The following is a 17,524-nucleotide window of genomic DNA, read 5'->3' on the forward strand; positions in this document are numbered from 1 at the left end:
AATATGATAATTATTATAACCTAAGGTTTAGATAGAGCCAATAAGAATATGACACTTGTCATGATCATAGTTATTTCTAAGGTTTAGATTGAGCCAATAAGAATATAACACTTGTCATGAGCATAGTTATTCTTAAGGTTTAGATTGTGCCAATAGGATTATGACACTTGTCATATGAATGATTATTAAGGAATTATTATTTTAATGATAAAATAAAGGAAATATAAGACTTAGTCTTCACCTAGGAGCATGACATTTGTCACAATTTTATTTATTTGTGGATTAGGTTTTATTTAGATAATTAAATAGATTTTTCATAACTTTAAGGTACTGTAACTTCCAACCTATTTTTGACCTAGTTATGTTATGAATTTTGAAAAATAGTATTTCTAGAAAGTTGTAGATAATTGAATTAGCTTTCTAACGGTATAAAGATAGTCTAAATTGGAGTTCTACAGCTCCAGATATGTTTATTTTACTGCAGGTGAGTTTAGAGTTACGAGATTTAGGGAGTTAGAAGTTAGGATTCTTTTTATTATTTTTGTTTTAAAAATCAAGCTTTGACTCCTTAAACCTCTTTCTGAACAATTTGACCACGTCCTAAGCCTTTGGCTGAAGAATATTCAAATATTTTCAATTAAATTCATTATTTTTATTCAAAGCCAAAAATAAGATTTTTATTCCTAGAACTCTATAAATAGGACCTAGCACCAAGCCTTTTTATTCATTCTTCAAGCATTGATCAGAGCCTTCCAGGTGCTAGTGAGACTATAGAGTGATAAACACTTAGGTTGGGGTTATAAGCTTAATAAACACTTGGGAAGTAAGGTTATAGTGTATTTCGGTTTCGAGGTATAGTTCGGTCATAGAAGCATTCAAGATATTCCTAATTCTAGTTCCTTAATGTATTGATTCTTATAATTTTTCTACTCAAATCCTAACTCGTATTCTTTATTCTTGGTTAGGCATCTAAGTTCTTCGAACTTAAGGTTTTCGTTGGTAAGTATCGTTTCGATGGTGTAGTTTATTCTTTCCATCTCTTTTCTTTAGTATACTCACCTCTCTATTATGGTTTTTAGGAGTGTTCCAAAGTCCCGATCTTGTTCTCATATTCCGGTATTTTTGGTAAGGAAAATAGGGTAGATTTTTATGCTTTTATGTTGTTGATATATGTTAAGTATGATATGTTTTTAGTGATTTTATGTATATGGACTGTTTAGATAACAATCACATAATTTGTTTAAATAACAAATACATATAACTTGTTTAGATAACAAGTCCCAATAGTAGATTCCTTGGGCATATGATTGTTTAGATAACAGCCCCATAAATTTATATGACTTGTTTAGATAACTAGCCCCATAAATTTATGGGCATATGATTGCTTAGCTAGCAAGTCCCAAGAAGTATGATGGCCATTGTAATAGATGTTGTAGTTATATAGTTATATGATTATAGTTTACAGTTTATAGTTTATAGCTTATAGTTTATGTGTATGTATATGTTCCATGCTTATAGTAGATTTTTCTTGCTGGGCATTAGACTCATTCCTTTATGTTTTATATGTGCAGGAAAATAGTTATGGCGGCGGGAAGATTCTTGGCAGTTTGGGGATGTGTATTGAGGCAGGATGTAATCGGTGGATTGCGCGTTCGATTTGAGGATGAAGTTTTTAAGTCTTTTAGCTATGATTTCTATGTATTATTTTTCTGCACTTAATTTTGTAACCAAATTGTTTAAGTTTTGTTTTGTTTTATTTTCAAAATAATGGGATCCCATATCCTAAGTGAGATTTTTATGTATTTAAACTTTTACTTTACAGTTTTAAATAAAGTTATGGTGTTTTCATATGCACGCTTTCTTAAGATTAGTATAGTAGTTATTAATGGTCCAATGCAGTGACGAAGCTAGAAATTATATTCAGTGATGGCTTGGCTTGAACAAAAAATTAATTCACAAGTAATATATTTTAATATTAAATTTATCTTTTCAAATATTCATATATATTTTCATTTAAAGAAAAAAACATTGTCATAAGAATAAACTAAAATTTTCATTTACGAATATTCATGTTTTGAAATTATTAGATGATTACTTTATTGCCAAGATATAAAAAAAAAATGTATATTTCAATGTACACAAGTAAACAATATATTAAACTTCTATTTTATTTTACAAGCGATTCTTCAAAATAATCGTAGAAAAGAATATTCTTTCTATTATAATAATATCAATTTTAAAATTCCTCTAACCAAACATTGTTTAATGCTCTTGATTGAATTCTACATTTTAACAATGGAAATACCTTGAGGTAAGGTTTATAAAGAACTTTCAGTATGTATGCTTGTTGAACTTCATCACAATTGTTTAGAATAATTTGAAATTAATGTTCTCAATTCTGATAATTTTCAAAATTTTGAAGATTTACGTTAAATCCACATAGGTTAACTTTATAATTCATCATTCTTATAACTCAAAATTGATTAATCTATTACATTCTTGCAATATGTTTTTACCATATTCTTCAAATTTTAATAATATGACAATATATATAAATTTAATTATAATTTTAAAACACAATAATTTATATATATTTATATATACATTTGTATTAATCTAATTAATGGACTACTAATATGTTCTTGAGATGAATTTGACAATTTAGGAAGTGAGGTCTCCTTATATTAAAAATAAATCAAGTAAATATAGACTCAATGATTAAATATTATATACATATTTATGCTTATGCTTTTTTTTTTTTAATATTTCAGTGTAGGCTTGAGCCTACACATAGCCAAGAGTGGCTCCGTCCCTGGTCCAATGTCTAGAATAGTTGGGTCGTTACAATTTTAATTCCATAAACATTGAATTATACATTTGTAATGCCCCAAAAATGCTAATAGGGTTTAACGCCTTGATTAGCGTGCCGGGAGGGCATAATTGGATATATGTGTGATTAATTGATTAAATGCGTGACTATGTGGAATGCATGATATATATATATATATGAAGATATAAATATATTTAGATGCATGTTTATGAGTATTAAATATGCATGTGGGCTCATTCTTGATACTAAGGGCATACTTGTAATTTTGGCCTGTTGCGGGCATAAATGTGAGTAAATGATTGAGACCACATTATCATGTGGATATATTTGTAGTATATGGCCCAAGGCGATCCTAGTAAGTGGGTTTGCGGAATAGTCACAGCGAGGTTTAATACCCGACTCGGGGCGAGCCTAGAGGTACTTTGGGAAGTTTAAGGTATATTTGGGGTTTATTGAGTAATGGGAAAATAATTGGAAATTAAATGGGCACGTCAGGATTAATTGGGAACTTATAGGACTACTCGAGGAATTAGCGGGAAATGTGGCAAATGACGATTTTTCCCTTGAGACCATTTAAGGTTAAGGGTATACTTAGGGGGCAATTTGGTCTTTTACTGGCTATTGGATGGGTCTTGGCTGGGGCTAGAAACTTTGAGAAATAGGCAGAAAATGTCTAAGTGACTCTCTCTCTCTCTCTCCATTACGATTCTCTTTCTCTCCCTTGAGGTAAATAAGCATGTTAGAGTCTTTTGGAAAATGATGGCTGAGAATTGGAAGCTTGGGAAGCAAAGCTAGGAATTGACGCTAGGAATGGACAAGTAGTAACTGATGGATCAAGCTAGGAATACTTAAGGATTAGCTCAAGGATCAAAACATCTTTGAGGTAAATTTTATAACCTAGTTTCCTTTCTGTGAATTCTTTAGTGAATTTGGACTGTTGGCTGAGTTTAGTGATGGATTTAATTGTTAAATTGAAGCTTGTGGTTGGGATTTGGTTGAGGTGCAGCTCAGGGGTCGTGATTATCAGATGAGGTGAGCATGAATCTGATTTTAATTGGGTTTTATTAGGCTTAAAAGTGCTCTTGAGTTTTGCACTCAAAGGGTGGAATTTTGAGGTTATGCTGAGGTTTTATCTTAGCTATTAATGGTTATGTGTTGGTTATGTTGTGTTGTTATGGAATTGGAATCTAATTCTGAGCTTGGTTGCAGTTTAGGAATTGATTTTAGGGGTGTTAGTTTGGAGAAAACGCAGAAAAAGAATTGGGTTTTCTGGGTTCGCGGGGCGCGTCGCGACCCTGTTCATGGGCGTTGCAGCCCGCGTGGCCCAAGAGCCTGGGGAGGCCTTTGTCTTGGAGGCACACCGTGACCCCCTGGGTTAGGTTGCGGCCTGCATGCTTGTTAGGTTGGGGGCTGGCACCTCTGTCTTGGAGGCGCGCCGCGACCCTCAGGGCCAGGTCGCGGCCCGCCTAGACAATTTTGGCCTAGGTTTGTCTTAAGGCTTGGGGAGGCTCAGGGATTAAAACTTAAGTGCTCGGGATGATTTCTACTACCCGATTTAGTAGAAATCGAGGTCCCGAAGGCTAGTATTTGAATCTAAAGTTTTTAAATGGATTAGGATCTTATGGTTATTCATTATCGCAGTGTGACTAGGTTTTACCGCAAGAGCTCAGGATTTAAGGATTGTGCTCGAAGTCGTTATATGCTTGCTGCTCGGGATCCGAGGTAGGAAAATTGTACCCATATGGTTGTGTTTGGGACTAAGGTTCCTTGTATTTGAATTTATGTAATGTGTGACTGTATTGATGTTATGCTTACTATGAAAGTACAACCTAAGGGTGTCAGGGCTAATGATAAGCGCAATGGACACAGCTTGGCCAATGTGAGCTGGGGTCAGCTAAATAATCAGAGGACTCGGCCTAAGCGAGCCGGGGTCAACTAAATAAACAGAGGACTCGGCCTAAGGGCGCTGACACTTAATCACTTGTATTACTGATTGAGATATATACTTGAGAATATATGTTTGACGTTGTTTAGCTTAATGCTTGTACTTTGTTGAATAATTGAACTAGTTGGGTGAAGGTTGATTAAATACTATTGTTGCTCTTTTATTGGGATTGTTTCGTATAATCTATTGTCAGTTGAATCTGGTGAATTATATTTGTGCACAGGGCGTGGCTTGGCCACTGGTAGCCGAGGACAGCTTAATATTCACTGAACTCGGTTTAAGCGGGCCGGAGTCAGTGGGATAACGGAGGGAGCGGCTTGAGGGCACTAGCCCTAGTTATCATTTGTGAACTGATATATGATATGAGTTGATATGTTTAGTATGTGGAATACTTGATTATACTGAATGTTTATATGGTTGAGAATATGTGATGCGATATGAGATATTGAATTATTTGTTGATTGCTTATGCTCTGTTATTGTGTTTTCTTGCTGGGTCTTGGCTCACAGGTGCTACGTGGTGCAGGTAAAAGCAAAGGCAAGTTGGACCAATTCTGAGATGGAGAGCTGCGGGGTTGAATATACATAGCCAGCTGTTCGATCGTCATGGTCGAGGAGTGGATCAGGACAGGGATTGCCTAACTGTCTGTTTTGCCTTAATATGGCTTGGTATTGTATTTAAACCTTATGTCTTTGTAAACGGTCTTTAATCTTGATATTTTTGGGATCCCGTGTGAACAGGAAACGTCTCTTTATGAAAAATGTGGCTTTTGAGACCAAAACATTTTAACCCTAGTTCCTTTATAGTTTCAATAACACGTTTTTAATTAAACGACTTGATTAGCAAGTCTAGCACTTTATAAACACACAATGTAGCGGTCTTGGCTATCCAGGGTGCTACATGGTTGTTCTTGCTTCACGGTAGATGAAAGAATAAGAACATGAATGTTATACATGGACCATTAAGTTGACGGAACGCTAGATAACCACGGTTAAGATGAAGTGATGGCACCCACAGAATAAGAATGAATGTATTAACAAAAAGGATTTGAGCGTTTGGTCATCTGTAGAAGAATAACCTTGAGACCAAGACCTAGTGAAAATTAATGGGTGATTCATATTGGAAACCCTTGATTGCATAAGGGAAAATTAGTATGGAAGTTGACCTCCTAAGTTGGAAAGATCTGTGCTAGTTGGATAAGACGCTATGGATTACAGTAAAGTCAGACGAAGTAATGATCAAGATTGATATAGTATCTGTAGTTGATAGTGGACAGATATTTCTCTATGGACAATGAAATTTAGAGAGAAGATTTTGTAGGAATGGCTCGGGATCCTACCATTGTAGTATGAATGAATTAAGATATGAAGAATAGATGAGTGATCCGATGAAACCTGGTATTGAGGTGGAGATTCTAGATGAATATTGTACTACCTCCTTATGGATATTGCAACCAGGAAGTTTAAGTGGATGTTAAGATCTAAAATCCATATATTGGAAGGTAAAAAGGTATAGTAGTGGACCGTAAGAGTGGACCACATTAGGCAGCAAGTAAGAAGGTTGGACATGAGAGGTTACAACTCAACAAATTGAGTTAACACACTTCGATTTGTGTGAACGGGTATCATAGTAATGCGTATGGGTGAAGGGAGATTGTATGTCTCTGTGGGACACCAAGGTCGATGGTGTCAGACTAAGATCCTTTATTTTCCAAGTTTTGGAAAGGATACTGAAGATAAAGAGCACAAGATTGAAACCTAGAATTAATGGTTACCTTCAAATAGACTGGAAATCTGAAGAAGTGACTCAAATTTTGAAGAATTATTCATTGAATGGGCAAGTGTTTGGATCATTGATAAGTATGATCCCTTGAATGAATAGTCACAGTGGCGAATGCCGGTCAACGACTAGGGTGACTCTGCATAAGATATAGTAAGGTAGAGAGTGAGAGGTACTTGTTCTAAGTAATGAAATGAAGGACATAGAATATTGTGGTTCAGTATTGGTTCGGAGAAACCGATGAAGTTATTAGAATCATTAGGGCAGAAGTGTCTGCCTATCTGAAAGGACATAAGAGTTTGCAAATTTCAAGTATGGGAACACGAAGTTCCAGGACGGGAGACTTTATATTTCTCCGAATATTGTAGACAAGGAAAGGATAAGATATTTTGGGAAAGAAAGAGGAGTTTTGACTCCCGATTTAATAAGACTTCTAAGATCTTACCAAGGACTAGACCAGGTGCCTACAGATTAGCCTTACCCTAGTATGGGTGGTGAATTTTGAATTTTACTGGTGCCAATGTCAAGGAAATTAATGTATGATATCACTATTGATGAGGTGAAGAGACCCAAGGAATTTAGCGGGACTTGTTGCGCAAGGACAAGCTAATGGAATTATGATAAGGAGATAATGTCTTATGGAATAAGATTGCCTCTCTGATGAGAGTGTTACTGAAGGATAAAAGGTAAATTACTGGACTTTGTGATTATAGCCAGATTCACAAGATTTGAATCCCGAAGTGTTTGAATAAATTTCGATGATGAAATTTCAGTAAGGAGGGGATAGTTGTAACGTCCCATAAATGCTAATAGGGTTTAGCGCCTTGATTAGCATGCCTGGAGGGCATAATTGGATATATGTGTGATTAATTGATTAAATGCGTGACTATGTGGAATGCATGATATATATATATATATGAAGATATTGTAACGCCCTGGCTACCCCAGAACCGTTACGGTGAACGGTGGACTGGAAATTTGACTCATTGCCTGAGTCCTTTGGTCAAAAACGTGCTCTAAGTGTAATTAACAGGTTAAGGTATAAAACCAATAAAAAGGAAATGGAGATTTTTATTACAAACTGCTCTGCAGAGCTAAACAAAACGTTTACAAGCCGTTCTCAGTACAAAATGGTCACTACTGTTGTAAAGTTACAATCCCGCCGACCTAAGCGGCAAAAATAGGGTAAACCCCCTAGTTCCTCTGAGAACACCTTGACCGTGGTAGTCAAGCGGCTGCATATGTACACACCACCACATCAGCTTTCCACTCAAGGCTAGGTGAGCTTTTCTTTTCCCTTACTTGCACCACATAGCACCCATGAGCCAAGGCCCAGCAAGAAAACATAACACTTAATGTAAACATTATCAAATGATTATCATTATAATCACACTGAGCAATAAGCTTTCAAACGAATGAGTAAACACCACATGAGGTCCTGATAAACCACACTGAGTGACTGACAAGCGAGTCACTAAATCAAATGGAAGAGTGGCTGATGGGTAAGCCACTGGCCTTCAACGGGTTCTGGTACACCGCACTGAGTGACTGCCATGCATGTCACTAATTCAAGTGGGAGAGTGGCTGCTGAGTAAGCCACTAGCCTCCAAGCGCTTATTTCATTCATCAACCCTCGGGGTCGGTCTGGCATTAATGCTCTTTGAGTCATTCAATGCTAATAATCGATTAGATCCAATCTTACTGGCCTGCATGACACACGCCAAGACCGTCCTGACTAATAAGTCAGTTCATCGTGATCAATGCCCAATACCACTGCCGAACCTGACTAATAAGTCACAGCTTCACAGTGATACTAGCACCCTTGCCAAACCTGACTAATAAGTCAGTACCATGCACAAATGAGCAACATATGCTAAGCATTCTATGTTCAATCCATGTCCATATTCTCACATTCAACATGCCTCAGGAATATCCATGCATGCTACACTTGGGGTGCAGTTTTCTTACCTCTGGTTCGAGCAAGAACGAACAAAAGAACAACCCTGAGAACGATCGACTTTTTGGTCCTTTAGCGGTTACCTGGTCATAACCAAAATGTAGGATTCATCAATAAAAAGTGATAACTGAGGATTCCCAAACCAAAACTCAGCCCCCGAGACCTCAAATACTACCCAACCGGGTACTAGGTCCAACCCCGAGGCCCATGGTTTGAATCCCTAAGCTAAAAACCATTTTTAACAAAATTTGGCCTATGGGCCACGGCCCCAAAAAGCCGTGCCGCGGCACGCCTCTAAGCTCCATCTGCCAGACGCGCGTGGGCCGCGGCACGCAAAAGCTGTGCCGCGGCACCCAGCCCAGTTCAGCCCAAAACCAGCACGCGAACTCAGAATTTCCCCTGCGTTTTACCCTTAAAACCAGCCTCTCAAACCAACTTTAAACCTCTTCCAAACACCCAATTCAACCCCCTATCAACACCCTTAACTCACTCTCATCAAACCCCAATCAAGCTAACACAAAAACCTCCTTTGATTCATGCTTCCCACATCCAAAAACATGAATTGAAAACTATAAACAAAAACAGAGTATAACTTGAAATTCAAAGACAATTCCTTACCTCCAACTGGTTTTGAACCCTCTTAAGATGATGAACTAAGACCACAACCTCCAAGCTTTGATTCCCTAACTTGCCACCTCAACTTGGGACCAAAAACCTCAAAGAATGATAGAGAGGAAATGATGTACGGGAAGGAAGAAGAAGACTCTCTGTTTTTGCTCTGTTTTGAACGATTTCCACAGCCTTCTAAAACCACATATATCCTAGCCAAATGACCTAAATGCCCCTAGGTCATTTAAGGCTCTAAAACCAACTTAAGGGCAATTTTGACATTTTCCACCTACACCGTTAATCATAATTAACGCTTCCCTTTTTCCGCTAATCTCAATATTCTCAAACTCCAATATTTCACATCCCGTTACCCTTTAATACCCGGTAACACTCTAACCATTAAAACACCCCGAGACTCACCCCGAGCCCCGAGCTTAAGCCTGTTATGACCAAACCGACGTTTAACATTTCTTTGATCGTCTCATACCAAATGGCTCGAACAAACCCACATCATAATGTGGTCTCAAATTATATCACCGACATGTGAACAAATAATCAATTTACCCTCAACGGGCCAAATTTCCATCACACCCCTGTATAAAGAAGTATGGACTCACATGCATGCATTTCACATCATATCATAATATAATCAACATATACATGCATTTAATCAATTAATAATACAATTAAGCAAGTATGGCCCTCCCGGCCTACTGTTCACACCGTTAAATGCATCGGAGAAGTTGGGGCTTTACAGATATGAATATATTTAGATGCATGTTTATGAGTATTAAATATGCATGTGGGCTCATTCTTGATACTAAGGGCATACTTGTAATTTTGGCCTGTTGCGGGCATAAATGTGATTACATGTGAGTAAATTATTGAGACCACATTATCATGAGGATATATTTTTAGTATATGGCTCGAGGCGATCCTAGTAAGCGGATTTGCGGAATAGTCACAGCAGGGTTTAATACCCAGCTCGGGGCGAGCCTAGAGGTATTTTGGGAAGTTTAAGGTATATTTGGGGTTTATTGAGTAATGGGAAAATAATTGGAAATTAAATGGGCATGTCAGGATTAATTGGGAACTTATAGGACTACTTGAGGAATTAGCGGGAAATGTGGCAAATGACGATTTTGCTCTTGTGACCATTTAAGGTTAAGAGTATACTTAGGGGGAAATTTGGTCTTTTACTGACTATTGGATGGGTCTTGGGTGGGGCTAGAAACTTTGAGAAATAGGCAGAAAATGTCTAAGTGACTCTCTCTCTCTCTCTCTCTCTCTCCATTACGATTCTCTTTCTCTCCCTTGAGGTAAATAAGCATGTTTGAGTCTTTTGGAAAAGGATGGCTGAGAATTGGAAGCTTGGGAAGCAAAGCTGGGAATTAAGGCTAAGAATGGACAAGTAGTAGCTGAGGGATCAAGCTAGGTTACTTAAGGATTAGCTCAAGGATCAAAACATCTTTGAGGTAAATTCTGGTTTCTTTTCTATGAATTCTTTAGTGAATTTATACTGTTGGCTGGGTTTAGTGATGGATTTAATTGTTGAATTGAAGCTTGTGGTTGGGATTTGGTTGAGGTGCAGCTCAGGGGTCGTGATTATCAGATGAGGTGAGCTTGAATCTGGTTTTAATTGGGTTTTATTAGGCTTAAGGGTGCTCTTGAGTTTTGCACTCAAAAGGTGGAATTTTGAGGTTATGTTGAGGTTTTAGCTTAGCTATTAATGGTTATGTGTTGGTTATGTTGTGTTGTTATGGAATTGGAATCTAATTCTGAGCTTGGTTGCAGTTTAGGAATTGATTTTAGGGGTGTTAGTTTGGAGAAAACGCATAAAAAGAATTGGGTTTTCTGGGTTCGCGGGGCGCGTCGCGGCCCGCATGGCCCAGGAGCCTGAGGAGGCCTCTGTCTTGGAGGCGCGCCGCGACCCTCTGGGTCAGGTCGCGGCTCGCATTCTTGTTAAGTTGGGGGCTAGCGCCTCTGTCTTGGAGGCGCACCGTGACCCTCAGGGCCAGGTCGCAGCCCGCTTAAATAGTTTTGGCCTAGGTTTTTCTTAAGGCTTGGGGAGGCTCGGGGATTAAAACTTAAGCGCTCGAAATGATTTCTACTACCTAGTTTAGTTGAAATCGAGGTCCCGGAGGCTAGTATTTGAATCCAAAGTTTTTAAATGGTTTAGGATCTTATGGTTATTCATAATCGCAGTGTGACTAGATTTTTACCGTAAGAGCTCAGGATTTAAGGATCGTGCTCGGAGTCGTTATACGTTTGCTGCTCGGGATCCGAGGTAAGAAAATTGCACCCATGTGGTTATGTTTGGGACTAAGGTTCCCTGTATTTGAATTTATGTATGTGATTGTATTGATGTTATGCTTATTATGAAAGTATGGCCTAAGGGTGCCGGGGCTGATGATAAGCGCACTGGACGCAGCTCGGCCAATGTGAGGCGTGGTCAGCTAAATAATCAGAGGACTCAGCTTAAGCTGGTCGGGGTCAGCTAAATAAACAAAGGGCTCGACCTAAGGGCGTCGACACCTAATCACTTGTATTACTGATTGAGATGTATGCTTGGGAATATATGTTTTCCGTTGTTTAGCTTAATGCTTGTACTCTGTTGAATAATTGAACTAGTTGGGTCAAGGTTGATTAAATACTACTGTTGCTTTTTTATTGGGATTGTTGCCTATAATCTATTGTCAGTTGATTCTGGTGAATTATATTTATTGCCTTTATATTGTTGCTTAGTTGTGCATGTTGTTTTAAGTTTTCTTGCTGAGCGTTGGCTCACGGGTGCTACGTGGTGCAGGTAAGGGAGTTAATAGTTGGACCAGCTATGAGTTGGAGAGCTTCAGGGGCGATGTGTACATAGGCAGCCTACTCGATCACCACGGTCGGGATAGCTTGGGAGGAACTAGGGTTAAACCATGTTTTTGTCGCTTAGGTCGACTAAACTATATTTGTTTATCTTGTACAAATCTGTAAACTGATTTTTGGGATCCCCGTGTACAAACTTAATATTTTAATGAAAAATAATCATTTTGTTGACCAAATCTTTTATTACCTGACCTTGACTTGGTCTTTAATTACACATTTAAGTTCAAATGACTTGCTTAATAAGTTAAGCACTATTTTAAACACACAGTGTAATGATCTTGGTTATCCAGGGCGTTACAATTTTGGTAACAGCTAAGAGGTTGGTAGAATTTCAAATTCAAAGGGTGTCTCAAAACCCTATAAATAGGAGTCTAATGCTTAGTTGAAAAACACACAATTTTCTATCCACAAAGCTCTTTGCTAGAAAATACACCAAAATGCTTGATAATTCTAGAGAGTTATTTCCATACTTGAGAGTCCTTTAGTACTTAGAGAATAGGATAAATAAGTTTTTGGACAAAGGTCTTGAAATTACTTGTTCAAGTTGGTAATCTCCACTACTCTACACTTTGGTTGTGTGAGAGTTCTTGTTCTTTGTTTCTTTCTTTAGTTTATATATTTATTTGCATTATCTATACTTTGATTTGTATTATTATTCTCCTTCTTCTTCTACATTTTTTCTATTTATATGTATTTTTAGCAATTGGGTTGTAATATTTATTTTAATCAAAACATTGTTTATTGTATTTCTTCTTTAGAGTTGTATTTTGGTTTCCCTATTTCTATTGAATAATATATATTCTCTAATAATATCAAAAACTTATTATTTATCTTCAGTGGAAGAAGAAACCATAAAAATCTTGTAAGAATCCAACTTTAAAGGTAAATGCTTGAAGCCACTCTCATACATTGATATATGAATAATTGTGTGTAGATTTTAAACATGTTAACACAATATAAGATACATGCTAAAGTAATACATATATATTGACATGAAAATTATGTTAGAATTTAATCATTTTTAGAACTGAGAAAACTTCTAAAATGTAGATATCAGCCGATATATATTTGAATAATTAATTTTTTTTAACAGGTCATATACCTGGCATTTAAATTTTCATTGTCATTAAATTTGGACTTAGAAATATCATTTTTATTTAGACATAAACATTCACAACATGTAATTGTAACGGATCATCAAATAATGAAATCATTCAGTTTCTCTGTCTCAATTGACTAGAATTTTACTAATAAAATAGGGTCATGATTTTCCTTATTTAAATAATAATAATAATAAAATCATGGATTTATACTTTTTTTTTTGTAGTATGGGTTTTGTCCTATTATTTGTTTGAATCTTGTGTTTTGATAAATTATTTTTTGAACCTTATGTTTTGTAAAATTGTTAAAATAGAACTCTAAACCCGATTTTGGTGAATGTTTTCTCAACTAAAATCACAAATACTTTACCAAACTAACAATTCAGAACAAAAATAAAATCATTTTGTTTAAAAACTGTATTGTTATATTCAGTTTTTTCTTTGTTAAAATTGAGTTTAGGATTCTACTTTAACAATTTTACAAAACATAGGGTCCAAAAAATAATTTGTCAAAACACATGGTTCAAACAATTAATGGGACAAAAAGCAGAGTCCAAAAAAAAAAATATAAACCCTATAATTATTGTTTATTAAACAATATTTTCCCGTTATTAAGACACATATACGCAACCTTACAAATTTGAATTTATTAGAAATCAGACACGATATTAATCTTGTCTAATATTTGTAAACGGTAGACCTGTTTATTGACACTCGTATAGAATCTGTAAATTATGTACCGACGATGGCATTAATTTCAGAAATTGCACATAATGATCCTCGTATTGTAAACCACAATAATATATAAATAAATCAATTATAAAAATCAGGTGGGAAATAAAGCAATAAATAAAGAGAGGGCCATACAAGGAATATTATACTGCCCTACAAAAAAAAAGGAATCTTATACTCAGCCTAACCAAGTTCGGGTCAAGTATATTCCGGATTTCTCCATAATTGTCCAAAGCTTTCTGCTAAAGCTATCTATTTCAATATGATATTTTATTTATCACTGATGTGACAAATCTGTATTTATATATTTATATTTATATAGCCTCCCAGTTCTTGCTTTCTTGCAAATAGGCTTTGCTTTCATTTGGGAAGTGAGAGAAGGTAGAACTGAAGACTGAGGAAGTAGAAGATCAGAAGATGATGAAGATGAGGAGTTGTAAACTATTAATGTTAGAAGAGAAGAACGTAAAAGATAAAGATCGAAACTTTGAGTGCATGGATAGTCTTGAAGAGAGGGTTTCTGTGTTTTTCGACGAACACTATTGTTCAGGAGAATCTGATCATCATCCTTGTTTGGAATATGATCATCAATCAAACGGTGATGACCCAGAAGAGAGGACTTTCTACTGGGAATCTCAGTACTTCCTTCTTCAGGTATTAATTTTTCATTTTTCATTTTTTTTTTATTTCAGAGAGTTATTATTCATAAACCCCATTTTTGCGTCGATTTTCCTTTTAAGAGTTACAAAATTTAAAGCTGAAAATCATAATGAATTATTGATGTCTTAATAGTTATAAGTTGGTTTGAATATAAGGTTTTTAGTATTTCATAGGAAGAAAAATATATTTTAGTCCTCAGTTTTAATAATATTAGTCAGTTCTTCTTTTATCAAACTAATCTTTTGAATGGTGAATTCCCCCTTTCTTTCTCTCTCTCTCTCACTCTCTTTTCCAGGTATTAAGACATTTGTATAATCAATGGTCAATGGTCATTTAGACATATTCATCCAACGAATGTAATAATAACCTGACAAAAAAATGCAATAAATTCAAGGGATATTTTATTATTTTTTTCGCAAGCGTGTCAAAATATAAACTACGTGATTGGTTGTGTGTGGTCCATATATATATAAATATATATTAAAAATGTGGTCCATATATTTTTAAGTCTTGCTATTGTGAGTGCTAACTAACCCTATTTGCAACACTTGATGATATTACTGTTAATTTTGCGATAAGAAAAAAAAAACTTTAAAATGAAGCAAGATAAAGGATTTAAAAAGAGAGAAACTTTGAATCTTGATTGTACATACATATGTAATAACTAGTATTAATGAACCAACACATACATCAGTTGTTTCAATTTTTGAAATTGCAAAAACAGGAGGTTTTGGAGAGATATAACTTGACAGGATCAAAGTTGAGAAGAGAGATTGGTCGAGCTATAGATACGGCTAAAGAGACAGACTATTGCCATTGTGCAAAGCCCAAAACCATTCATGGTCATGGCTGCAACCACTGCTTGAGACGAATGGTCGTAAAAGATCTTCGTGAAAAGGGAATTAATGCCTCTCTTTGCTCATCAAAATGGAGACACACCAAGAAAATACCCCAAGGTAATTATCATATTTATGTATACTATCGAGATCGACTACGTTGTTTTGTTCAAATTATTATTACCATTTTTTTCAATCACAGAATAAATGAAAGGGTACATAAATAAATAAACTAGTGTGGTGTGGTGTGGTCTCTAATCAAATATATAAATGTTTAGGTTGCCACGAATATATCGAAGTGATTGGAAACACACCGACTCAAAAGAAGCAAATACCATACATAGTTGAAGTGGAATTTCGAGACCAATTCGAGATCGCCAAGCCATGCGACGAGTATGGGAAGCTTCTTAGTCTATTACCGGAGTATTACATCGGCAAGACCGATTGCCTAAACGCAGTCGTTCGCATCATCTGTGGCTCGGCCAAGAGGTCGATGAAGGAGAAGAAGATCCACATGGGACCTTGGCGAGAGACCAGCTTCATGCTTATGAAATGGTCGTCCACGCTTCCCTTGAACAACTTCCCCCCAATTTCACCACCCTCCCCGTCCCCGTCCGCGAAGCAATCGCACTTTTCCGCGGCTCCTCCAGCGGTCGTGGTTACATGAAAACAAATTTTAAGAAACATAAAGAGATGTTGGGTTTAGATTTTGGCGTATATAATATAACACGCCGTTTTTGTCATAACAAAACAATTGTGGCCGATGAAGAGAAAATACGTGTATAGTAGAGTCTGAGATATTGGTTTGTGTTACATCTTTCTTACATGTGATGTGAAAACCAACAAAAAAAGACTATGAAGAGAGTAGTGAGATATTTTTTAACATTATCGTAGAAATTTATGTAGAATGTGAACCTGTCTGTAACTGTCACTTACAGCTCGTTTATATTCCAAGGAAAAACCACTTTTACATAGAGCTCCAAACTTCCACAAAATATTTTTGTAATATCTGCCATCTCTACGCCCCGTCCATTCCTTAAGCTAAATTAAATTTCTTGCTGGTAGTCGCTTAAATGGGTTTAAAACATTGCTAGCCAAAAATAAAAACCATGGGCAGGGAAAGACATAGAACCGTAAAAAAGGTCAAGGATTACAATAATTAATAATTATACCTTGAAATATTGCCTAATTTTCTGGAATTAATCTCATAATATATATATATATATATTTATTGCACATTTCAAAGTGCATATGTTCACCCAAAAAAAAAAATCATGTGCAACACGACATGCTTCTTTGTAGCCTGTAAGGTACATACATACTGTGCAACCAGGTAATTCCAACAACCTCCAACTTTTTCTTTCAGTTGTAAGAACCCTAATAATTCTGATTAAACATCTAATATACTGAATTACACTAACACACGTGTATGAGACAAGAAGAAATATAATTAGCTATACAAAAAATTTATTACGACATTTATTTTTGGCAGGGGAGGTGAGGGTAAAGAGTGAGTGATCCATGATTTTAAGGCTCCTACCTCTAGTTGAACTTGAGATTATGCTAGAATCTCAATCAGGTTTTCTCTCATTGGAAAGAAGACGAAAGAATCCTAAAGAGCCCATCTGGATTATCAGCATGTACCTGTTAAAACTTGAGAATGAGGAATAGTGGCTCTCATAAAACATATTAAAAGTAATCTCAATCTTTTGAGACTAAATGTTTAAAACAAAATAGAGAATGGTGCAGTTCTGGTTCAGTGTATGATATGTAATGCTTAGAAAGTATATCATTAACGTACCCAATGGCCGGCATCCTCAAGTACATGCATTTCAACACCACCTCCCTCTTCAGAAGCAACCTCCTCAGCAGCATGGATTCTTTGAATATCTTCAAGGGCCCACCTGTGTAAACTTCTTTCTGCCTTCAAAAAATTCACATGCACGCCTCGAGGCACATCTTCAACTACTTTCCTGGAAAGAAAGGAAATACAAGGATAAGTAAAATGAAAAGAAAGAAAACGATAACTCAAACTTGAACACTAAATGATTTCCAAAATGTGGTGAAAGACCGACCAGACAATTTCCTGCTTAAAGAAATAGACAAACAAAGAATGAACATCAAAGTCATTTCTTGTATAGAAGGCGAGCAATATTTACATAATTGAAGTCTTAGACACAAGGTGTACTGGCATATAAACGA

The 17,524-nt window shown here is 36.2% G+C and overlaps 2 protein-coding genes across 2 annotated transcripts in view; one reads left to right on the forward strand and one right to left on the reverse strand.

Annotated features, from left to right (window-relative positions):
- The first annotated feature begins 14,025 nt into the window (after positions 1–14,025).
- LOC133805354 (uncharacterized) lies at positions 14,026–16,253 on the forward strand. Its single transcript, XM_062243513.1, has 3 exons — positions 14,026–14,480; positions 15,211–15,442; positions 15,601–16,253. The coding sequence occupies exons 1-3, from the start codon at positions 14,244–14,246 to the stop codon at positions 15,987–15,989; spliced, it is 858 nt and encodes a 285-aa protein (XP_062099497.1). The 5' UTR covers positions 14,026–14,243; the 3' UTR covers positions 15,990–16,253.
- A 344-nt stretch (positions 16,254–16,597) lies between these two features.
- The window catches only part of LOC133805352 (uncharacterized), a 28,726-nt gene continuing 27,799 nt past the window's right edge, over positions 16,598–17,524 (reverse strand). Inside the window, exons 12-13 of the mRNA XM_062243512.1 lie at positions 17,124–17,295; positions 16,598–16,966 (exon numbers count right to left, since the gene is read on the reverse strand). Coding sequence (XP_062099496.1) covers positions 16,910–16,966; positions 17,124–17,295 — 229 coding nt within the window. The 3' untranslated portion in view covers positions 16,598–16,909. The remainder of the gene's footprint in view (positions 16,967–17,123; positions 17,296–17,524) is intronic.

Source organism: Humulus lupulus, chromosome X (genome assembly GCF_963169125.1).
Source record: "Humulus lupulus chromosome X, drHumLupu1.1, whole genome shotgun sequence".
NCBI lineage: Eukaryota > Viridiplantae > Streptophyta > Magnoliopsida > Rosales > Cannabaceae > Humulus > Humulus lupulus.

Excerpts from the sequence above, each read along its gene's own strand:
- LOC133805354 (XM_062243513.1), top strand. The coding sequence starts at position 14,244 with ATGATGAAGATGAGGAGTTGTAAACTATTAATGTTAGAAGAGAAGAAC. Across the intron at positions 14,481-15,210 it reads CTCAGTACTTCCTTCTTCAG|GAGGTTTTGGAGAGATATAA; the intron begins GTATTAATTTTT and ends TTGCAAAAACAG. Across the intron at positions 15,443-15,600 it reads CACCAAGAAAATACCCCAAG|GTTGCCACGAATATATCGAA; the intron begins GTAATTATCATA and ends ATAAATGTTTAG.